Below are 24804 nucleotides of genomic sequence, written 5' to 3'. Positions count from 1 at the left end.
CGGCACAGAAACAATTCTACCGAAGGGTTTGTATTAGACAAATGCGGTTTCTAATCCATTTACCTCGTTTTGTAATTCTCTAACCTCGTAAACCGGTTTACAACAAGCATGACTCGTGTACAACGTTTCCAAGAACGGTCGCGCTTTCATGTTTCCTTCCTATTAAATTTTCAGATTAGAAATCCGATTATAACAAACGCTACGCCACGATCGTCGAATATATATATCTATATATTCATATATAAAGTGTAATCCTGGAATTTGAACTTATATCACTTCCCATTCTTATTCTTATGTTTCCGTGACAGTGACAAACTGTTCCCCACATCCTTTATCGCGCGTTACAACAACCGATAATTATCGTGTCTTATCGTTCTTACGGATATCGACACGCGTTATATCCATCCTTGGGAACGGAGACGAATAAGATCAGCAACTTAACTCGCTCGCCTCGCTCGACTCTTCTTTTCTTCGAATAAACGTTGCACGGTTACACATACACGATTTAACGAGTAACAATTCGATCGTGTAACACAGGGGATAGGGAAACTATCGTGTCGGTGTGTCGAGGCAAGCATCCCTTTGCATCCAGGAACTACGGAGCGTTAGATGTACTGTCAAGGGAAGTGTGAACAATTTCGTGCATTGTCGAGACTATAATATGGATGGCTGGCAGGATAATTATTGGAGGCCGTTTGAATCTAACTGTTTCCTTCATTAGCAGTCTCAGTTCGCTCGGCTGTCTCCTTCACCCCTACCCTATCCCCCTCCTCCTTCCCCCTCCCCCTCCCCCTCCCCCTCCTCCCTCCCCCTCCCCAGCCCCACCCCTATCTCTATCACTTCTTCTCGCGTTCCCTCCCTCTATCTGAATTTTGTGCAGAATTACCCACCATTATCATAATTGCGCTATTACCGATAATATCTGCGACTCAGCTTCGAAACTGTACCTCGATGCTCTTAATCCATTTTCTATTTGGACAGCGGGCTTTCGGTGGACGAGAAGTCGCAAATTCCGTTGCGTAATTTCCGCCCCATTGAGCGTCTCTCTTAGGTATGGAATTATGTGTTTCGCCTATGGACGCTGTAACACCGATTGCCAACGCGGGGAACGAACCTTTGACGGCGTTTCGTAGCGCGTCGATTAAATAAAAGAGAGAGAGAGAGAGAGAGAGAGAGAGAGAGAGAGAGAGATAGGATAAAGAAAATATTCGTGCACCTAGCGACGGTTGTCACGAGGATTTCAAACGCGATCGAAATCAGATCAGTGGTATTATTATTTCCTCGATGGGAAAAAGTTAATGTCAAAGACGCTTTGGACGATTGAAAGGTGAGAAATAACGATCGCGTTAGGATCGTGAGGATCATCTTCGACGTCGATCGATCGATTTTGTATCCCTGGCTGGCAATTAGAAGGGACAGCGGGCGGTAAGCTGAACGTGACAGTTTTTAGTAGGGTTGGAAGAACGGAGGGCTACCTCAATACCGCAAATAAATCCCGACTCCATTATTGTTTAGTAACGAGGTCGGTCAGGGAAGACCGGAGTGAAACGGTGTGCCCCGTAACATTTGCCTAATGTTCCTTGCTTTGCGCCCGTGTATTCCTGCTAATCGTAGTGTATTCCATCACGGATACGACCAGTTTATCGGTTATTGTTCAAATACGTTTAAATAATAATTGATGAGATCGAAACGTAACAGCGAAATTTAATTTTAACGATGTTATATTATAAAAAAATTCGTTTAATTCAAAAATCTTTTCGAGGCACTTTCCTTCAAAGTAAAACGCGTTAATCGAATCGAAGAAATTTACGTACACGTTCGCGTAATCTTTCTTCCTTATCTATCCCTATCACCCGTTCGTTACGAAGAAGAAGGAAAAAGACGAAATGAAAGAGGAAAAAGAAGAAGAAGAAGAAGAAGAAGAAGAAGAAGAGTAAAAAAAGAAAAAGAAATTAATACCTTGCCGATGTCGTGATTGCAACTTATCTCGTTAAATTCCCGTTTCTTCGACGGGACTGGGAAAGTAACCCGTGGAATACGTAGACGAAGCATTGGATAGAAAGCAACGAACGGGCTGAGAGGAGGTCTAGAAGTGGAGCGTAGGTGGGGATGTGGCATAATTACGAATATTAATTGCGTTTCCAACGAGCTGCTGGAACCGGGGGCTGCTGAGTGCAGATGTCAACCTATTATCATCCCTTACGTTACAATGGAATATCTCGCTTTCTGTGTGTTGCTTCTGCTCGTCTTCCGGAACCTCCTTCTCCCTCCCTCCATCTCTCTCTCTCTCTCTCTCTCTCTCTCTCGTCTTGCTTAGTCTCCTCTCCCCCTCCCTCATCTTCCTCTTTCACCCCTGCTCCCTCGGCTGACGGTATCACCCCAGCTTTATTGCAAAGTTAACAATGTTACTCGTTCTTGAATAGCTGCGGAGCTATCATTATCAACGTGTCATCAGCAGGACGAGGATCGTCTGCTTTTATAAAGTAAGAAGATGGTATGGAAACAGGAAGGAAGGTGGATAGACGCGCGGGTTAACGTACGACGATCACGAGAAGGTGTCTCGTTTCATTTCTTGCGGATTATTCCGCGGAGAATCGAAATCGTCCCCTGTTAAGCGGGGCACAAGGGAAGATAGAGCGAAGAAACCTGTTGGATACGAATGGTTGGTCGATGAGCTCGAGCAAGGGAGAGGGGAAGAGACGAAGAGGATAATACGTATACACAGAGTAGTATTTTTCTCGTTCCAAGCACCCACTCGGATTCGTCATCGATGTGACAACGAAAAGTATCCGTTGTTCTTAATTCGTTAACCGTTTAATCGGGACTTTCGAGTCCCGAATTCCGATTCTCATCGGGCCGAACGACTCTTCTCTTCGCGAAACAGGGAGCGCAGCCTCTATATAAGGGTATAATGAAATTTCCTGTCCACCGACGATTCCCGGTGACGATCGCTAAAAAGCCTGATTAATCGTCGGAACTAATTATTTAAGCGATTACACCGGTAGACATATCGTTGTTATTCGCATCACGACAAACGAAGAGAGCCGGGTAATTACATTCTCGGCGATTGGCCACAGAATCGCGGCCTCCTCCTCGACCGGAAGGACAATGGAATAAAATAGTAGCAGAGGGCTTAATTTGCCGTGAGTGCCGGCTATACATCTCCGATCGACGCTGAAAAAAAGAAGAAGAAAGAAGGAAAAAGAAGAAGAAGAAGAAGAAGAGGAAAAAGAAAAGGAAAGAAAGAAGAAAGGAAAGAAGGGGTGCCAGTGGAAGAGGGGCGACGGAAGAGGGATGGAACGCGGAGGAGGGAAAAGGTGGAAGGAGAGAGGGAGAGAGCCGTTTAATAAAAGTATGAATATCGCCAATAACTCGTCGCTCGTTCCCGAATAATTTCCACTCTATCGGAAAATAATTATACTTTATCGCGGCGGTCCTGTCTCCTCTTCTTTTCTTCTCCGCACCCCCGAACTCCTCTCCTTCGCTCCTCTTCTTCGCCCTCCCTCCACGACGTCTCAAATCGCTCAATTATATTTCCTCTTCGTTCCTTCTGCCTATTGTCTCCTGAATCCTGCCACCGACCAATCCACCGTCGCCGTTACCCACCGCCTACCGGAGAAATCCTTTCGGCGACGATCATTTCCTCGTTCTTCGTTCGCCCGTCGATTTCCAGCCTGCTCCTCGAGCCCGGCTATCCCTCTATCCGGCCGCCTCTTCAACGGCTAATCGGCGTCTCGTTCTCCTCCACTCCGACCGATGCTCCCCGTTAATTCGATCATTCTTCTTCGTTCTTCTTCGACGGCTAAGTATCAAGTGCTGGTAAACGAGTAGTGTATATTGGATGGCGAAGATTCAATGATGCAACAGCCTCGACACGCTCCGACCTCGCCATATACCGTATATATATTTATTAAATCGCGTCGATGTGTTTAAACGCCCGTTTATTCGCTCGATTCCTTTTTCCCCCTATTTCTCCAGATACGATCGTATCCTTGGAACGAAGTAAGAGAAATGGAGAGCGAATAGAGAAGTGAATCGAGATGCGAACCGATCGTTCTTCTTCGGCCGGCGACAATCGTTCACTTTCCCTCTCCCTTTCCCCCAATTCGTTTCAACGACGACGTCCAACGCGTAGCCAACGCGCACACGTCGCAAACAAAGCGTTGCTCCTCTCTCGGCTCCTTTCAACGAGCGATTAACGCGCGATAATCGAGAGAGCGCGCGGTGCGCGTCCAAGTTAATTGACTAAGATAATTCCCGATCGGCCCTCGAGGCAGACGTTAAAAGCTGCCAACCAGCCCTGAAAATAAAAAAGAGAAGGACACGGTCACTATGCCGCTACGTACGACGATGGGTGATCGCCGCTTCGAGGGCTCGATCGTTTGCCGGGTTACGGCAGTTAGGGTGCGGGAAGAGATCGGCCGTGAAGGGGAAGAAGAAGGACGCCGCGAAAGGAAGCGAAGTGGGGGTGGTGGAAGGAGGGCGAGTGGAAGCGGAGGGCGAGATGGGGCGAAATATAGAGTCCTTAACGTGCGTAGGGGGACGGATCGTTGGGTGGATGGCACGCGTGAATGCGCCTTTATAAAGAGCAGTCGGTGAATTGATATAAGTGAGCGGTTATTTCGCGATCATTTGGAATTCCCCGTGAATACAGGGTGGGACGAGGACTCGGCGCACTGTTGGTGGTGGTGGTGGTGAGGGTGTCTTCTGGGATCGGTGGTGGGACTCGTGGGGAGTATTCAGCCACGTGTAGCCACGGTTACGCTACGGTAACGGATCAAAGCCAATGGCCCTGATCGGACTTCCGAATGTTCCTCGCCGGTGTTCCTCGACATCCACGAATCCCTTCTATCCAATCCCGCTCACCCACGTACCACGGCTCGCGTGCACACAGACGCGACGCAGGGATGTGCCTTTGCGCGCGTGATTCACTCTCGTCTCGTTTATACCCCGCTCCTCGATTCTCACCTCTTAATATCATACCTTCGTTACAGGCTTTCGACCAGGCGTCTGGCTGCGTTACCGTAATTGGCATCCCTGATACCGAACGCGAAATTTTCTCTAATTTATCCGATCGATCAGGCCCACCCTTCGGGGAGACGCTTTGAGCTCTGATTGAATGTTTGAAGAAAAAAAAAAAAGAAAAAAAAAAGAAGAATTTTAAGTAATCCGAATTCGAACGTATCGAAGCGAATAATTTGGTAGATAATTCGAAAGGTCGCGCGAAGCAATTAGGAGACGGGATCTTGGGTATTAATCGTGGTTGCGTTTAAAAAGAATCGCGAAAACGCGTGATTTTTGTAATGTAAAATTTTCACCGAGCTAATTAAGACGGATTACTTTTTTCGAGTGATGGTTTTTCAAGAAGTAGGCAATAGAGATATATAAAGACGGATGATAAAGAGAGGGTGGGATAGAGGTTAAAGTTTATGGCGCGGCGAGGAGAGATCGAGGGAGTGACGAGGGCACGGGCCAACGAAGAAATAAACCGGGCACAAACACAATAATTACTGTCTCTTTATTTGGCTGTTTGTCGGAGACGAGGTCTCGGCCTTCTCTGTCCCTGTCTGGTTTGGACGGAACGTGGTGCGCGTCGTCGTTGTGCAGAAGTTAATAAAATCCCGACAGCCGCGTCGGGGTGCGCAGTAACCACTCTCTCTGCCTCCACCGATCCTTCCCTCCGCCTCCTCGGGGGTTAGTTTATTTAGCAGAGGCGTAGTCAGCATCTCCTTCTTGCTTCTATCCTTCCTTTTTCTCGATCTATCCATCTATGCGGTTAGTAAGTACATTTTAATCTCGCCCACTTTTCGTCTCGTCGACACTTTTCGTTTCCTTCCAATCTTACGGGTTATGAGTTATGCTAGCAGCATTGTCGCGCGTAATTTTTTGCCGCGCTTGAATTCTGAAGTCGCGTTTCAAATAATCGCGTAATACTTCATTATCGCGTTAAATATATTCACAAAGTAATCTAATCTCGTGATATTTCTTTTTCGTGTAATAAGGGTAATTGGGTATGTAAATAAGACATTCGTATACCGTAAAAAAAAAAAAAAAAAAAAGAAAAAGAAGGAATATGTGCAGAGAAAACTGTGACACGATAAGGTCGGTAGCTGGGTAATCCACCCTTTTACCTCTTTCTTCGCCACTCTTTCATTTGTAGACAGCGTGTACAAATCTACTTGGTTGTATATACGTACGCAAAGGATCGTTGGTGGTGGTACACGTCCACAGAAACGTAAAGGGGTAGTCTTTACCCCGTTTATCCCATAAAAGTCAGCGGTTCTTCGGTCTCGGTTTATCCGGTGTGCGGCGTGCCACCCGACAAAGCCTGGTGGCGCCTCAGGGGCCAATAACGCGACGCCCCTGATATACAACCACGAAAGAGCGTCCACCCCCGACCACCTACCTCTTCGTGGCTGCTCGACCGCGTTGTTATCGCTTGAAAAGGATCCGAGCGTTAAACAAAAAAAAAAAAAAAAGAAAAAAAAAATGACGAAAAAAAAATAAAGGAAAAGAAAAAGGAAGAGGGCGGGGTAATTTTGGGAAAGGATACCGTTGTTTCGCTTTTCAATTTTTTCAATTTTCTTATCCTCGTTCGACTCTTCTTAATGTTTAATAAAACGAACGACAAATTAAACGCGCGAGTATCTTTTATTTTGATATCTACTTATTCATCGAAGATGAAACAATTAAAAAAACCGATTTCTCGTTATCCTATCTCTTTCTATCTGATAAAAATAAAATGTTTGATTGAAAGAAAAAAAAGAAAAGAATCTTGAGTAATTTACTTTGAGCTAAGGTAAAAAAAAAAAAAAAAAAAAAAAGAAAGTTTTGTAATTTATAAGCATCGAAGAGAGTTTATCAACGAACGGATGAAGCGGATAGGAATGGGAAGAGTGGCACGATAATTGTAAGATTAAACGTTCGAAACCGCCGATTATTTCCTGCGCTCTGTCTCTCTCTCTCTCTCGTCTGGCTTCAATTCGATTCGAGCCACGTCGATTGCTTAAACATGCAGTCTTCGCCTCGTTTGTCTCGTAAAATTCAATGGTTCTCTCCGGTTCATTCGATGGTAACAATACGCGCGTGCCCCCGGGGGATAATAACTACGTCCTTGATACCGTGACTTCCCTTACAGAATCCACGCTAAACTCGTTCTCCCTCCTCTCCCACCCCCCTCTTCTCCCTTTCCCTCTTTTTCCTTAAAAAGAAAGGACGCGGGCCAATTTGAGGCTCGTATTATCTCGTTGTTTTTACACGCTCCAATAAGCCGGACTACGACACGATGCATAGATAAACGATTTTATACCCCTTGGCTACCATCGTTTTTTCCACGATGAAAGGAAGCAGAGATTCATTCATTCATTCATTCGTCGTAATTCCCCGATGCCTTTTAACATTGATTTAATATACCCATCCCCTCCCCACCCCCCTCCCCCTCGACCTTCTTTGTCATTAGCATCGATATCATTTCCCTGTTACGCGATATTAACGCGTTTAACTACCGCCTCCGTCGTCGTCCACCCGCTATCGTTGCGATTCCGGTGCTTAATGAATTACATCGAGATTAATTTAGATTTATCCACGACAATTTCTATCTTTATATCATTCGATATTTTCGAAAGGAAAACTACTATTCGAGATTATTATCCGAGCGTCAAATTCCTTCTTCCCTTCTCCCACCCTCTCCCCCCCCACGCATCTCGATTCGATCGTTCGATCGCTCGATGATTTTTTTTTTCAATGGTTCGATTATCGATTCGATACGGTATATAAAAGCGTATGAGGGCTAGAGAGAGAGCGAGAGAGGGAGGAAGGGAGGGAGGGAGGGAGGGAGTGAGAAACGAGAAATGTAAAATGCGAAAATAGAAAACAGGACGAGGAAAAAAAAAAAAAAGAAATGAAGGTAGGCAGGAAAACAAGGAAATGAACGAACGAATCTCTTTTATATTCGTTCGAATTAAACTAGCAGAACGATTTTTTTCCCCCTTTCCCTCCTCCGCTCCGCGCCATTATTCGTCACAACGCTAATGAAATACAATGTTACCGCAGCGTGAAGCTGATAGACAGGGAAGATTTGGAGATAAATTTTTTTTTTTCCCCACTCTGTTTCTTTTTTCTTCTTTTTTTTTTCCTCCTCCTCCTCCCTCGTCCTCCGCGCGTTTACTCGCGATCGAGTTATCCTCGCATATCCTCCACCTCGTCGTCGTCGTCGTCGTCGTCGTCCGGCAAATACGCGAGGACAGGGAGGTGGGGAGGGATACCTCGACCGAACTTTCGACACTTGAAGACGCGCGCCGGTTATAGGCGCGTCGGTAGTTCTTGGCAAGGGGCTGGCGTTTGATCTTCGTGCCGGTTCGTCGGCTCCATTGTGAATTGTATCTGCTTCCTTTACGCCCGATTCCATCCCTCCCCTCCCCTCCCTCAACCCCCGTCACGCGTTACCGTCGCGCGCGCGGCACAGAATCTCTTCTCTTTTGCAGATTTAATGTTGCCCATTGTAGAATCTCGCCTCGCATGCCTTCCTTTCCTGCCTGCCCCCTCCTCCTCGCTCCCTCTTTATTCACCCAACTCCCTACTTTCGATCAGTGATATAACAATTACACCCACGAGTTATCAGCTCCTATCCCCTCTCCGATCCTCTCGATCGTATCAAAGGAACACTTCTCCTCTCCTCTCTTTTTTCCTTTTTCTTTTTTCTTTTATTCGAGATATCGTTTCGCGAGTAACGAAAACTATAAGAGAAGGGAGAACTGGCTCGTGGAGCTGTCTGTCTTTCTCTCGGTTTCGTTTCGTTTTTCTTCATCGATTTCTGTATTGCTGTGTATCGATGATACAAAGTCGGTTAACGCATGATCGGATTCCCGCGAGTAAATAATATCTCGTTTAAGAAAAGAAAATTTATTGGAAAGAAATTTTAATGTTTCTACTTCGAGCTCGGAATCTCGTCGAAGCTTTCTCATCCTTTAATATATGTGATTTAAAGAAATATAACGTAAGTTGTGAATAATTTTTGGTTGTCGGATACAGGTGAATTTGAGTAAGATTTATTTCATTAAAGACGAAGATTATCTACGTTGGATAATGACAACAGGAGGATTTTCCAAAGATGTTCAAGGTTATCCGATTCAAGGATAAAGAATAATTAGGATTTCGTGGAAATTTATCTGATTGTCAATCTCTTGTTAATTACACGACAGTGTTCATGTAACGTCATTTCATCGGGTCACATTCGGTTATTATGTTACCGATCGTGGATCTGCTTGTTGAAAATTTATTGAAAAATTGTTCACTCATCACGTTTTCGATATCTCATTCGATATCGTGGCCCCTCTCTATTTAATTTTTTACAATTCCATATATGAGCATCGCAAACAAATAAAAAACAAAAGCGGTGTCGGTCGAAATGAATTCGGAGAAAAATTCTGCTTGTTTTTACCTATAGTTTTTACCCTGGACCCTTTTGTACGTTAATTTATTAACTAATAATATCAATAAATTGACAATTCAACATGTCATGCATGTTTTTAAATTTTATAATTTAACGTCAATATGGAATAATTAAATGATTCGCAATTTCTAATATTTATTCAGAAAATTTTATTTGTTCCGTTAACAAATTTGTTATTGCGAACAATTTGCAAAATATCTCGTTATTTGTAAATTTATTTACAAATTGTCATTATACAAATGTATCACTTTAATAATATACATAAAAATTAATCTTGCTTACAAAGTTGGTAGTAGTTAACAAGCGAATCCTAAAATGATTAGCTAGATAATGAATCATCCGTATAATCTTGCTAATTTTAAGATTACCGAATATTTGAATCTTTAATTACCTTCCTAATTTCGTTCTACACATCTGGAATGATCAACGATTACGGTTAGAAGAAGAGTTAAACATCTGTATAGAATTAACCGTTCAAGTATCTACTTGCGAAGGATCATCCTTTCACATCGTTTCTTGGATATGAGCGAGGACACTTTGACACGTTGTCGTTCCATTAACCATCCTTCCTTCTCAACTTTGAACGAATACTCCACTCGATTAAAATACATACGATACCCTCGTTCGTCCATCCATTACATCGAGGATAATCATTTCGCAAAATATCGTTTCATAAAAAATCATCGTTCTCTGATCGATTTTTAACCCGCGCGATACATTTTACGCGCGCAAGATCAATTTTCTATTTTTTTTTTTTTTTTTTTTTTTTTTTTTTTAATATAACGTTCATATGCATCGTCCATTCCCCCCCTCTGCACCGAATAATCTGCTTTCGTATGTATGTAAAACCATGACGTCGTTTCTCGTCGACAAAGCGTTCTGTTTCCAAAATCATCCGTGTAAGAGATATTTTTTTTTTCCCCGGCGATACGGTACCGCGATATTCCCAAAAATCTGGTTTGTAGCGTGACGAAACGCGGAGCCAGTGACCCAGGCCCAACCCCCTTTTCCTGTCCCCTCTGCCACGGTTTATTTGCATTATAAAGTCCACTATACAAAAGGGGAGGGATGGGACACGACACACTGTACACCCACACCTTTACGTGATTGACGGAAGATACTCCGTTTGGTTAAATAAATCCCGGAAATTTAATATTCGATCGGCGAATAGCCAGGGACAGGCCTGTAACGATCAAATTTTTCCCGATTATACGTATGAAATTTAACCGTTTAATTGCGCGACTTTGTTAAACGTACAAGCCTGTTAAATTCGTTTAAACGGCTGCGCCGTTCACGTTCGCGTATTTTGTAAAATTACACGCGAACGCGCCGGAGACAAACATTAAATTAAGAGGAACGAACTATTTCGCTCTTGGGCGTGAAAGATATCCGAATAATCGATGTTTAAACCCGTTTATTGGCCGATAACGATTTACGACCGCCATCTTTATCGCGTTACCTTCTAACGCGATCCAACGTTCTTCCCGACGAACAACGAACAAAATTATTAAAATTCATTATTGAAATCAATTAAACGTGATTATAATCGAATTTTATTATTGTTATTAAAATGGTCAAACTTGACTTCGAGTTTTTTTTGTTTTCACAATTATTAGAAAACGCGCCGATATCTAATTGTTTTAAAGAAATATCCGAATTGAGAGTATTATAAAAATATTATTCGATGTAATTTACGTTTAATCGGGGGACAATGGATCGTCGCAACGTCCGAAATGACACGAAACAGCGATTTTCGAAGGAACGGTTGAAATTCCTCACAAAGATGCTTTGGATTAACGACAGGTCACGAGGGGCAGATTATGGACGAAGATTTCGAAGAAGAAGGAATGAAATGTTGCAGAATGACACAGGAGTGTTTAAGATTTTGGGACCACAATTTCTCTTTGTCCTTAACCGCAAATTAGAGATTAGACTACTGATTTCAAAACTAATCCTCGTGTTGAGAAAGGCGTTGTCTTAGAATAAGTAAGGATAATCGTAAGCAAATTTTCGAAAAGTTTTTGAATGGGCCGATCGACGCGGACGACCTCGTTTCTCACAAATATGTTTCGTGCCACAGGATTTCAGTATTTGCCAGGTTTTACCTGAGGCTTCCGTTAGGTTCGTTTAATTAGTCGCAGGCAACCAGGTGTACGTTTTACAAGATAAGCGCCATGTGATAAAAATTTACGATAAAAATTTCAATTTCGAAAAATCGAATGACTCGATATGAATAATAGTATAACGATATCGTGCAAATTTTTCTTTCTTTTTTTAAAGAACAAGAAGGAGGAGAGAGAGAAAGAGAGAGAAAGGAAAAAAAGAGAAATCTCGAACGGTATGTTTTCGGTCAGATAATAAATCGAACGAGAAGAAAAAGAAGAAGAAGAAGAAGAAGAGGGAGGAAATTAATCGCGATCCAGAAGAATTGGCGTATATCTGAAGACGCGGTAAATAATTTCACATTTCGACGAGAGAAGAAGAAGAGGAAGAAGAAGAAGAAGAAGAAGAAGAAGAAGAAGAAGAAGAAGAAAAAGAAGAAGAAGAAACATCGCGTCGATGGATCGAATACGGATTGGTGGAAGCGAGAAAGATAGGATGGGAAAGAGAGAGAAAGGGACGGAGATACGGGAGGAGGGCAGATGGAAGGAAGATGGGGATAGAGAGAAAGAGGATCGGATAGAAGAAGGAAGAACTCTGAGAAGTGGGAGGGGGTAGGAGAGGAGGTGGAAAAAAATCCGGGGATTTACGCGGAAAGGGCAAAATATTCCCCGCCCAGGTCTCATTCAACCCCCGAGTACGGGGTGGCTTTGGGTGAGAAGCGTGCGCCCTCATTGGCGGGGAGGCTAATATGGCGGTGTTAGGGGTTGCGAGGTGGGGCGGCTGTATGCGATATTAAGGGCTGCTTTCATGTCCGACGAGCCAGTTCGTGGTGCGCCGTCGATTGACGCATTTTCTTTTCGAAGTCAGAGAGTCACGCGTGGAACATCGACGCTCCGTCACATCGTTCTCCTCCTCCTTTTTTCCCTTTCTCCGTTTCATTATCCTTCGATTCGCGCCTCCGTTCATTCAGTTCTTCTTCACGCGTGTAATCAAATTATTTCGATATCTCTACAACGTGTACGTACATACGTACGTACGTTTATTTTCTTTTGCTCGCGCCAAAAGGACGTTCTTCCACGAAGCTCCATCTGTCCGCGGGAGGGACAGCGGGAAATACGATTTCCTCCATTCTCCGGAATATCCCGGACGAGAGAGAGTATCTCTCTTCTCAGTGAATTATCGTGAATGAAACATCGCTTCCGATTATCTTTCGACCGAAGTTCGACACAAGTGATTGTTTAAGCATGGCGCAAACTTACAATCAAAAGAGGAACGTGTACAGCATCGATCAAATATTGGGACACGGGAAGGATGAAGGTAAGCTCTTCGTTTCTTTTTTCGCGTTCGTGTTATTTATCTTTTTACTCTTATTTTCTTTTTCTTTTTTTTCTTTTTTTTTTAAATAATCGCGTGAAAGAAATATCGCGTCGAATATCGTTTTCATTAAGTAATTAGAATTCGATTAATCGGATACGAGCAAGTGTCGCTATTTTTCCCGACTCGTTTAACATAATTTTAATATACTTAAGAGGTAATTACCATTTTTAAAATGTCTGTGACATTCAGAAGCGTTCGTGGCTTGCTAGTTTCTATTTACTCGCCGCAAAATAGCCGCGCGCCGCGCCGCCAATAAACTCGGCGAGCAATATTGCATTATTATCTAATATCTAATATCGTTAAGTAAACTAAGGTCTCATTTACCAACATTTTATTGCTGTCGCATCGATCGGGCCGCGATTGCGATAAAAAAAATATAATTTTCCTTCTAACTAAAACAAAGTGGGTTATCTATCTTAACCCATCGAGACCACCGCATCAGATAGACCTTCGTAATTGTGTGGCAATTTAGCAAATGGAGTTCTACCGATTTTTAAAATCGTTAACATCGATCGCCCGATCGATCATCGCCGTTCCCTCCCATCCCTTCCCCACTCGCGATTACGCGCTTCATCGTTCACACGCGAAAACAACAACGGGTAACGGCCACGTTGAAAATCATATTTTTTTCCTCTAAGCTCCCGATTCGTTACGCGCGCATTACGTTAATTATCGCCAGCCGTGAAAAAAGGCTAATTAGGTCGAGGTTCGAATCTGTACCGACGATCAACGGCACGATGTAAATTTACGACGTGGCTTAACGGCACGCGAGCTACTCACTCTCCGCGCGCTGCATGCGAACACACTTGTTTGCGAGCTTATTTTCCATGCGAGTCGTACAAACGCACGAACACGCAATTATTTCATTAAAATATATGCAACAATGGATTTCTCAAGAAAACCATGATTACGCGTAATATCGCTAATTCCGCGCCACGTGCCGCTGTTTCGCGATAAATTATGGCGTTTCTATATACGAGAACCCTCTCTTCCCCCCCCCCCCTCCTCCCTCCCCCCGCCCTCACTCTCTCTCTCTCTCTCTCTCTCTCTCCCCCCCCCTCCCCGCTCACTCACGCTTTTGCAATTGCACGACATCAAAAGACGCTTTAAAACGCGACGTTAACGATTAACACGTTACAAAGAACGGTATTTTCCTTTCGTTCAATTACGAGAGAATACGAAACGATTAAGCGACGAATATCTTTCTGTTTTTTTCTTTCGTTTTTTCTTTTGATTCGTGGCAAAAAAAAGAAAAGAAAAGAAAAGAAAAGAAAAAAGAAGAAAAAAATAACGGTAGTCGCTGATACCCCTCGATACTCTGATACGCCATAAAAGATTAATCAAGCCGCGTAAAGCTACACTTATTAAATTTCCACCAAGATACTCGTTGGAGTATCGCCAGTTTTTTGCTCCGTAAAGGATAATCCGGACCAGTTTAGCGGTGAACGTATTACCCGTAAACCCTCTTAAGGATTTTATTAGATTTTCAACGTAAAGCCGGACCTTGCGTAATCCGTTCCAGCGATATACATCTTCTCCAGGAAGAGTATCCCGAACTCGTTGTACCGTGTAGCGAGTACAGGAAACAAAGGAAACGTACCAACGTATTCATAAATACGATTCCTTCGTTTCGTTCCTACATCACCTGTTAATTAACACCGTTACCACTACTTCGATCGAATTTTCATACGTTGTCGACGAATTTGCTTATTACTTGCTTATCCGCGTTCCGTGATACATGTGGATACACAAGTAGGCACACAAATACACACACAGTCGGATGATCACTGTATACAGGTGGACCGATTATTGGCCCGTCCCGATTGTGGCGTGCAGAAATCAGGATGTGTTTGCGGATTTCGATCGTACAATCGTCTAACATAATTAATGCGTCTGACGATAACCGGGCATCGAGTGTCCATTGATACGGTTTGCCGGGTATCGCTTACAGATCGACACATTCGATTCGTCGTCGATTGCCAGCCGTCTAGAGAAATTATCGAAAGATGGAAATCAATCGAGATATTTCGTGGTCTTTGTATACGAATCTTCTTCTTCTTTCTTCCCTGTTAAATCATTTACTCGTTTCTCCTCATCTTTGACATTTTTAATCGCACAAAATATCCATCGAATCGATCTCCTTTTCAATAAGTGTTCCAAGACTTTTCACAATATATGGTATATAATCAACATTCTTACATTGCAAAGAGAAAGAGGAGAAATTTTCGAACCAGAGAATGAAAAATCGTCGATATCGTCGGTTAAATAAAATAATTTCGATCGAGGTAGAGAAATTAGCGAAGCGTGGCGGTGGAGAAGTAAGTTCGAGACATGTGGTCATCGGGTACGGTAAATAAATCTTTAATTTCGCGCCGCGAATTGCCTTTCCGGGCCACCCTCCCCGGCGCAACCCCTATCGGTGGGTCGTAGATTTAATAAAAAGCAGCGGAGAGTTAGGCATCAAGTGGGTGCCCCATTGTGCCCTAGCATGAAAACATAAAAATCTCTCTATTCATCGCGGATTATCCGTAGGTTGTTTGCGTAAATGTTAGTGCGATTACGTGCACACGTACACGCACGTATCCCCGTCTCTCTCTTCCACCGTCTCTGAACGCAGCCGGCATGCGTGCCAATTCTAATGATTCGCTTCATTCGCAATTTATCACAATTGCCGGCACCGAAAAGTAGGATTAACGTTATTACGCACGGGTAGTGGATGCGTGTCTAATTAGTTCAAGCAAACGTGTGTAAGAGGATGATGGGGAATCGTACGAGAGAGAACCGATATTGAAACTTCGTAAGTCGGGATCGTGGCCGATATAGATCCCTCGTTCGCGTGATCAAAAGCGTCGCCAATACTAATTAGACGATAATGCGGGATTAATCAAATTACGACGAACGATACGATATATATTAAAATATTGCTCACAGTTCGAAGGTGAGTTAGAACTGTTACGAAGGAATTACGAAATTTTCATTCGATAAATTCCTTCTATTCACCGAAGAGAATACCGATCCAACGCAAATCGATGTATCGATACGATTCCTTCGATCGCATTTCCCTCGCATCTTATCGTTAATCCCTCCTTTTCTCGCGAGTCGACTAAAGTATTATCAACACGTGCCTCTAAACCGTATTTATATAAGAATCGTTTCCAAGTTGCAGATAAAAAAACGACGTTCGTACATTTTTTTCGGGCGGTACGCTCTAACGAGCTGTTTAAACTCGGCCCGATGTCGATACTCTACTATAGGAAATATACGACAAAGCGGATATACAAAGAGAAATAGAAAGAGGGAGCGTAAAAAAAAAAAAAAGGAAGGGAGGGAGGGGGGAGCAATAAAAGAGGCAATAAAAGTTGGCGGGAGAAGGAAGGAAGGAAGGGTTGGAGAAACGAGCGCGTGCAACAACGTTGGCTACAACGTTGGTTGGTGCAAGGGGTTGCATCGTGACACAAGGGGGAGGGGAGGCGGAGGCACACGGTGTACGACATGCACTCGTGATATTTGCTAATCACTGGCTGGCAACGGTTTTTAAGTACTATTGACCGTACACGTACCGTATAATGTATAGGCTCTCGCATCGGATGCGTTATATTTCGTATATAGACGGATGCACAAAAAAATGAAGCGCCGGGTGAGGCTTAAAATTGGCAAATCCGCCGATCGGACATGATCGCCTCGTATATCGGGCGTATATCGGCGCCAGTCGTTGCACGGCTTAAAAATGAAATTGCACCCACACCGGCCCCGCAGCATCTCCAACCCTTCCCCTCGCACCCCACCTTTCCTCCCCGCTACTCCTCGCCGCCCGCTCGTATATCAGCGGGACGTCAATTTCGTTTTGGCAATGCGGACGATTCAGCTTAATCGCCCCGATCCTCTCTTTCGTTCAAGTATCGAAGGTCCGCGGGATCGTTTGATGCGCGTATTCTATTCGATAGCTGGCTGCGCCCGCAGCCTTTTAACGCCATCCGTTTCGTTTGTACGCGTTACTACGCCGATACATCGATATCGGCTGGGTTACAAAAGTTAACACCGCCACGCGTTTCTCGTATCTCGTCGATTGACGCCTTTTTGCTGTTCGTTCGACGATCTTTCGGAAGGAGAGGGGGAATGGACGATGGTCGGTTGTTGGTTAAGCGATTACAATCTTTGCGATGATGATGGTAAACCAGGGGGGTGGACGAATGGAAATATTATTGCGCGTGATGGAAGAGGAGAGAGGAGGAGGGAAACTTCGAGTCGATTGAAATTCACTTGGAAATGAATTACGCTTCTTTGCTGTTCTCAGATCACGCGACGTCGTCCGATGCGATCGGTGATACAGGGGACACAGAGCTCGGCCATTTGAGCGACCATCAAATGAACGATTCCCTTCACGATCCTTTGAACTTGGGCGAGTCGGATCGTTTGAATCTGGGAGAATCGGATCGGCCACGCAAGGTTCGAAGATCCCGTACCACGTTCACCACCTACCAGCTGCACGAGCTCGAGAAGGCGTTCGGGAACACGCAGTATCCAGATGTGTTCACCAGGGAAGAGCTCGCGATGCGATTGGATTTGTCCGAGGCTAGGGTGCAGGTGAGTTCAATTGAAATGCATCGATACCTTTTTTGTTTCTTCATTCACGACTTAACCGGAATTAAGGATTTTTCTCGGATCGGATTAATTACGAATTTTATTTCTTGCACGGGCAAAGAAAAAAAGGATCGTATTTATCTGTTTCTAAGGAAATTGAAACGAAATATTCGAGTTACGGATACAATTATAAGATTAATTATAACATTCGTCGTTGTAATTAAATACTTATGACGTTCCTTTCGAATAAATATCGCAAATAAATTCGATATTTCCGAATGTAAAACGAGATACGCGTATCGTTGTCGCATCTTTTAACCGTATTAACTAAAATACGATAAAATTGCGGTCGGTGAACACGATTGAAATTGTCTTCGTAAAGATGAACGGCAAAGATGCGGCGAGATTTTCAAGCGATGATATTCAAACGTAGAAAACCTCGTTGCCGAACGAGGCGCAACCTCAGCGTGGGCCTCTCAACTAATTACACACTATTGTACTGAAAATCTACCGCTTCTCTTCGACGTCTGTAATTTCGCGAAAGACGCGCCAGACCATACCCGTGCTACGAGGATTAATTTCATACGAGCCAGTCGAACGGTAAAGAGCGTACGGGGTCGTAATCTGCTTTGAAATTATTTTCCAGCCGCGCCTTTTAATGGTCGTGAGAGAGCATCTGCTGTGTGTATATATATATATATATATATTTTGACGTCAGTCAGAAGAGAGACAAAAAAAAAAAAATACCAAAAAAGAAGGAAAAAAATCGCGAAGAGACGAAAAAAAAAAAGAAAAGAAAAGTATATAAAATTATAATTAATAATAATTAATAGGGAAAATGGAAAAGGAAAGGGATGTAGAATTTGCACAAAATTGTAATTTTCGAACCGATAAACCGTTTGATCAGCTCTAAAGTTCAAAGGAAAACGCATCTCGACACGCGATATTTTAACGCGTTCCTTTATGGCTCCAACATTTCCCGTTAGGTCGATTAAACTTCGATTTAAAAAACGGTACGGGAAACGAAGTAGTCGATGTCGACGTGTATTCGTTCATTTTTTTTTTTCTTCTTCTCTTTTTCATCCCTTACGAATGCACTTTATCCTCCAAAAAAGCAAATTCTCCCGGTGGAAACGTTCCACTCCTTTAATTCTATTATCGACCATCGATAAATATCAGCCTCGGGCCTCGCCCCATCCGAATTATCGCGTTGTTAATCATCCACGAAACGTAGTACGGATTACGTGACGTGGAATCGGCACAACGACGACAACGACGACGACGACGACGACGATGTCGAGGGGGTGTGAGCCGCGGGGGTATTGGCCCCGCGCTCCCATAAATTATGACTTTTCCATGGATGGAAATCGGTTACTCGATTAGCGTAGGTAACCATCGTGTGACACCCTCGTGTGTGCGCGTGACGAGGAAACGAAGAACGGAACCGGCTGGATAAGGTAAATCGAAGCGAGACGGAAGAGGGGGTTGATAGCGAAAGAGGGAGGAAGAGAGCAAGAAAGAGATGTACATATATGTATCGATATATATATATATATAGATATAGTATACGTACATGTGTATAGTATAGAGAGAAGGGTCGCATGGATGGAGCCGGCGTCGAAGGGTGGCGTGCAGTTGAAAAGAGACAGAGAGCATTCCGATTGGCCCATTGTGGTACAGCCAAGCGACAATGCCGGCAATTGGCCGTCGCTCGACAAAACCGCTAAATGATCCGCCGCGGCGCAGTGGTGCCACGGCCACTTTATTTCAATCTAGGAAATCCTCCGCTACTCCTCCTCCCACGCCGCCCTCAATTCCAGATGCGAAATTACCCATTTTTCGGTATTAATGGCCGGCCGATGTATCGTGTTCGATCGTCGATCGGACCTGATGGTAATGGAATCGCGAATCGTTTCTGCCCCGTTTCCCATTTCCAGCGCAACAGACTTGTGTCGCGTCTCTCCCGTATCTCTCCCTTTCGCTTTTTCGTCCACGACGATGTTTGTTACGTCGATTCGAGTGTCAGACCACTTTTTATACGTTTCCACGACGTCTTTCCGAAAGTAAGTCATTTCCGATCGAATCGATACGAATCGAGCGAATTTTTTCGTAAATTTTTGCGAAAAATCTTTATTTTCTTTTTTCTTTTCTCTCTCTCTTTTTTTTAATACGTATTATTATTTTATCGGAGTGGATGGAAATTGTTGCACGGATGGAAAAATGTTGCGCTCGGCGCTTTCAACAAGTAAGAGAGAGCGTCGACAGGAAATTTGCGGTGGAGACGGTGGTGGAAACGTTACACCGAGATTGCACGGACGAGAGACAGGGGGATTCAAACTTTCGGGTTCACGTTGGGTCGGTTAAACGACGCGCTGCAAGGTTTGCGAGCACTTAGGCGTTAGCGGGGTATTCAGGAGCGATTAAATAATTAACAGCAATTAGGCAATTGAATTTCCTGCCCCGGCCTCGCGACGTCCTCCTCTTTCCATTCCTCGTGCTCCTCCTCCGTTCCAACCGAACGTTCCAAGTCACTTTCCCAACTTTTACGATCTCGACAAAGATATTCCTAATTTCTCTTTAAATATATTTCCACCAAATCTCGTTACTTACTCGCCAATTACGATCTCTCTATTCTTTCCCTTCAATAATAATTATTCATTACGATATACACACACACATTCGTAACATTCGTCGAATCGTTTTGCTCGATCATTTCGAAATGACCAAAGAAGATCGGGAGAAACGTTGGAGGGAGAACGATCGAGAAGTAAGTAAGTATCGGATGGAACGATCAACGCGTTATCGGATCGATCCGCAAACGGACGTTGTCTATCGGTTGAAAAGAGGGTTGGATTTTCCTGCACAATAGAGGCAGGATGTAAAACGCAATCTCCCTCGTCCTTCTCGTCTGTTTCTCGCGGGGTCTGGCGGTGGCCACGAAAAATCAGAGCAGCCCAGCCGGAAAGCGAAAGCATTTATACTGGCAACGGGGCCAGCGGTGCGCCAGGGGTTTTCGAAGGGGCGGCGAGGTGCGAGGGCAGGGGTTGCTTCCACTCGGGGGTACGGAGGAAATCAGGATAATTGTTAACAATTAGCTTAATCAACCTCGAGAGCAAGCTTTTGTTGGCTGGTTCTGATACGGCCGCTTGGGGTTCTCATGCGTCGCTCGCGCGCGTATTTTCTTCCAAGAAATAATTCGATCGTTTTACGCGACGATTGTCATTCCTCCCCTCCCTCCTCAGGGATAAAAGGGGACGATGGGTCGTGAAAATTGCGTCGGGACGTCGTTCTCGAATGAAAATCAGAAAATTACTCGTTACTACTTCATTTTATTTCACCGTTCTTAATCTTTTTAACCGGTTTTCATTTTTATTTGAAATCTGAATCCAAGGTTTTTTTTACGATTTATCGGCTTTTTTTTGCTTATCCTTGTTTCAGGTCTGGTTTCAAAATCGACGCGCGAAATGGCGCAAGAAGGAGAAAGTGCTCGGAAGGGATACGAATTTCATGCACGTGGAGCAGAGTGGTAAGTTATTTCGATGCTCGTTTTTAGAATGTTCGATTTTCCGATTCAACTGCGAGTCATGATGCTCGATTAATCAATACGCGAGAAGACGAGGAACAACAAGGGAAGATGAAATCGGCGTCAATTACGTTTAAGTGTCGTGAACTTTGCTCGTTCAATTTTTCATCGGATATTCGATCGTTGAGTTCCGTGAAACTCGTTCCATAATTAAATGAACAAGAGGTTTCGAATTTCCTTCCCCTTAAAACTACTTTTTCAAATCGTTCTTTAAAACGATTTTCGATTCGATAACAACAATAAGATCTTACGTAACATCGAGATACCGAAACCGAAAGTTCACGTTGTCCAAAGGAAAAAGAAAAAGAAAGAAGAAAGTTCTTTCTTCCTCGAGTCTCACCAAATTCCGACGTCGGTGTAAAACAAACGGACGTGGATCTCGATAAAACCGAGACCGAGGGAGGGAACGTGTCCATGATAGAACAAACGGCACGGATCAGAGCCACCTCCTCCTTTGATTCCCAACCAACAGCCAATTGATCCTGGACAAACGATCGAAAAGACAAAGACGCAGTTGGATCGCGAAATGCTAATTCTCCCTTCGAAGCAACCCCGTGGCGGGCAAAAAAAAAAAAAAAAAAAAAGAAAAATAAAAAAACTTCGAAACAACGAAGTAAAAATCGGTGCAAAAACGGTGTGATTGCAGGTGTCAACGAGCTGTCCCTTCACGCCCGCCTGCTCCAAACCGCCGGCGGTGTGCCAGGTGCGGATCCATCGGGAGGACCAGCGGGTGCCTTTCCCTGGTTCATCCCTCCGGTGTTCCCACCGCCGTGGCCGGCCAGCGCGCCAAAGTTGCCCCCGTTGCACGCCATACTCTCGCAGTACATCGGCCTACCCCTTCCGCAGAACCTGGCCTCGCTGAGCACGGTCCTTCCGGTCGGCCTCAACCCCGCCTCGACCCTCAACCACAACAACGTGAACGGGCACACGCTAGGGACGCACATACCTGGACACCCGTTGAACCTCGGCGTGCAGAATCTCCCGCAAAATTTGAGCTCGAAGCACGACAAGGAGGAAGACTCGGCCTCGTCCGACGACGAGATCAGGCGGCAGAGCGCGGAGGTGCTTCGAGTGAAGGCGGAGGAGGTTTTACGCAAGGTGGATAACTAACTGTGAAATTTCAAGAATCTATCGATAGCCTGATGTAAATATTTGTGGGGGGGGGGGGATGGTTGGATGGTTGGATGAACGTTTTTTTTTTTCTTTCTTTTTTTTTCGAAGATGTCGACGATTCACGGGATTTAGACGCCGATGCCTTGTCTTCGTAGCGAAGCAATAGGGAGTGAAATCATGGACGATGGATGATAAGTGGGTGGAGAATACGAAGAGAGAATACGGAGAGGTTTTCTCAATTCTGAAGAATTTCGTTCGCGATTATTAGGATTCCTGATACGAAACGCAACAAACCCTAGTCTGTCTGAGATTACTCTACGGATACGATTCATTTTGAGCTGGTTACGAGAAGAGTGAAAACCGCTGGCGGTTTTTCGACGATTTTAGGTTACCTTTTCTTTTCTTTTTTTTTCTTCATTTTAAAATTTCACATTTTATTATTATTATTATTATTATTATTATTATTATTTTTCCTTTCTTGGGTTGAGAATTCATATATACGGTCTTTGTACGAATATGTTTGAAAATAAAAATGCAATATCGGAGGGTTTAACGAATAAATGTCGCGGACAATTATGTGACTTGGGAAATTACTAGATTTTTGGTACCTTTCGCCACTCTTAAAGTGGTAATCATAAAGTAGTAACGTGGTAATTTCGATTCAAAAACGCACAAGATTGTTCCCGATATTTTCTCGACTTTTCGCGTCGACGAATTTGGTAATCGAAAACGAATGTCTCAACACGGGACAAATGGAAAAAATTTTTTTGAAGAATCCGATTTTACAGAAACCAACAAGAAATAAACGACTACTATCGAACGAAGAAGAATTTTTGTAACATACATGTATCATACGCAAACGTGCATATATATATATATTTATATATAGATCACGTATAGTTTCTTTCATGTAAATATGTAGGTAATTAATTATCTCGAGAGAAATATATGACGCTACTAAGATTTATCATACTTGTCATTTATCCGATCATCTTCGTCGAACCAAAAATCGATCGAAATCGAACCAACAACCAACAATAAATCCAGTTTCATACCAAATCTCTCTCCCTCCCTTCCCTCGCCGATCGCCTCGCAACGCAAGGAATCGCGTAAACGAACTCTTTTATTTTCGCCAGACGTATTTTCCAACCCTAATTTTCGCGCTCGTGCGTGTTAACCACGGTTAACGCGGTTAACACGCGACGAAATCGCTTCCGCGTCATTAATCACGAAAGAAAAGATTTCGTTACGACGACGATTTCCTGAATTCCAGATCGGCAGCTGGTCCCTGCTGCGGTCTCCGCCCTCGTAAGGGCGGGAAACGGGGCGCTTCGATTCCCACGGACTCTTTTCCCGTAAACATCGGACGCGGTGCGCCCGTTTAATCGCACCTACCGCGATTATTCGCTCGCTCGATTCATTCCTTCCCACGTGGCCACCTCGTCCCGTCCTCGTGTATAACACGCACAACGGCAATTACAATCCAACCAATTTATACGGCTTATCAGAAATTTATCTTTGGTAAGGACGAGGCGCGTAGCGACGACACCGCCGCGCGACAATTATCGTTATCGTTATTGAACGGAGCTGCGGCGACGCGGAGGGGTGGGACCCGAGGGAAGTAATTATTGCGCCACCTGCCCCGGGACGATCGTCATCGTTGCGACTCGATAAGATCGGGCAGATAACGCCGCACGAGTTTGCGGGAAATGTTGTGCTTTGTTTCCTGGCCGAGTTTTTCTGTTCTCTGATATTCCAACCTTCTTCCAACCCCCTTCCCCCCGTCTTTCTCTTCGTCATTGAGTCGTGGGAGTTTTTTTTTCTTTTTTATATTCGCGTTTCCTCGCTTCTCAACTTTTCGACGAATTGGAGAACGCAAATCCATCGAGTTTTTTCGCACGCCGATCGAAGTCTTGATTCGATGAAATTTATTTATCTTGTTCGGAAGAATCTTGACGAGATTTTTATAAATCTAAACGCGAACAGGTACAACAACAAAATAGATTGTGGATGGTGGATTTTGGAGGGAAATACTTAAGAATAATGGTAGCGAGATATTTCCCAGACATTTTATATTCGAAACATTAGAAGGAGCATGCTTTCGAAATTCCTCTCTCCCCTTGCATTTTAGCTCAACGACCGTGTCGCATAATGCTGTAAAGTTCCGCTAAATGGAACCTCTAGAAGGAGAAAGAAACGCTCTAGGTCCACTCTCGCCCCGCTTTCACTCACCGATGTCGATTCGTAAGCGTTTACACCTACACCATATGTTTTCCATACGATGCGCTCGAGTATCGATAATCGTTCAAAAGGTCAAACTCGAGGATGAAAATTGTGCACAACATCGTTCGTTTGACAAATTTTTTCCTTCACTCGGGTATTTTCTTCGCTCGGGTTCGAATCGCGAGATATAAAAATGGATGTAAAACGAGGAAACAAAGGGTGGTCGAAAAACTTCATTTTCGAGTGTAATGCGCGATGGTTGGCGCACGGTGCTTCGCGCATACGTCGACGGCGTGAAAAATTGCGAATTGCTCGGTCTCGGTACGGACTTGGAATATTCCGAATGTAATGAATTTTTAATAAAACGGTCCAT

General features: G+C 44.0%; 1 protein-coding gene across 2 annotated transcripts; it reads left to right on the top strand.

Annotated features, from left to right (window-relative positions):
* The first annotated feature begins 12374 nt into the window (after positions 1-12374).
* Positions 12375-23167, top strand: hbn (aristaless related homeobox homeobrain). Of its 2 annotated transcripts, none has more exons than XM_086911865.1 (5): positions 12375-12871; positions 17226-17515; positions 20951-21038; positions 21742-22239; positions 22317-23167. In XM_086911865.1, exons 1-4 carry the CDS (start codon positions 12799-12801, stop codon positions 22203-22205), a joined length of 915 nt encoding a protein of 304 aa, XP_086767991.1. In that variant the 5' UTR covers positions 12375-12798; the 3' UTR covers positions 22206-22239; positions 22317-23167. The 2 variants fall into 2 exon arrangements, with proteins under 2 accessions (XP_086767991.1, XP_012344573.1); XM_012489119.3 differs by having other exon boundaries at positions 12396-12871; positions 21742-22193.
* The last annotated feature ends 1637 nt before the right edge of the window (positions 23168-24804 follow it).

The sequence above is a fragment of the Apis florea genome, unplaced genomic scaffold (genome assembly GCF_048593485.1).
Source record: "Apis florea isolate Af1SG1 unplaced genomic scaffold, ASM4859348v1 contig_3367_pilon, whole genome shotgun sequence".
Classification (NCBI taxonomy): domain Eukaryota; kingdom Metazoa; phylum Arthropoda; class Insecta; order Hymenoptera; family Apidae; genus Apis; species Apis florea.
Note: the sequence above shows the minus strand (reverse complement) of the source record. Positions and strands in the feature narration are given on the sequence as shown.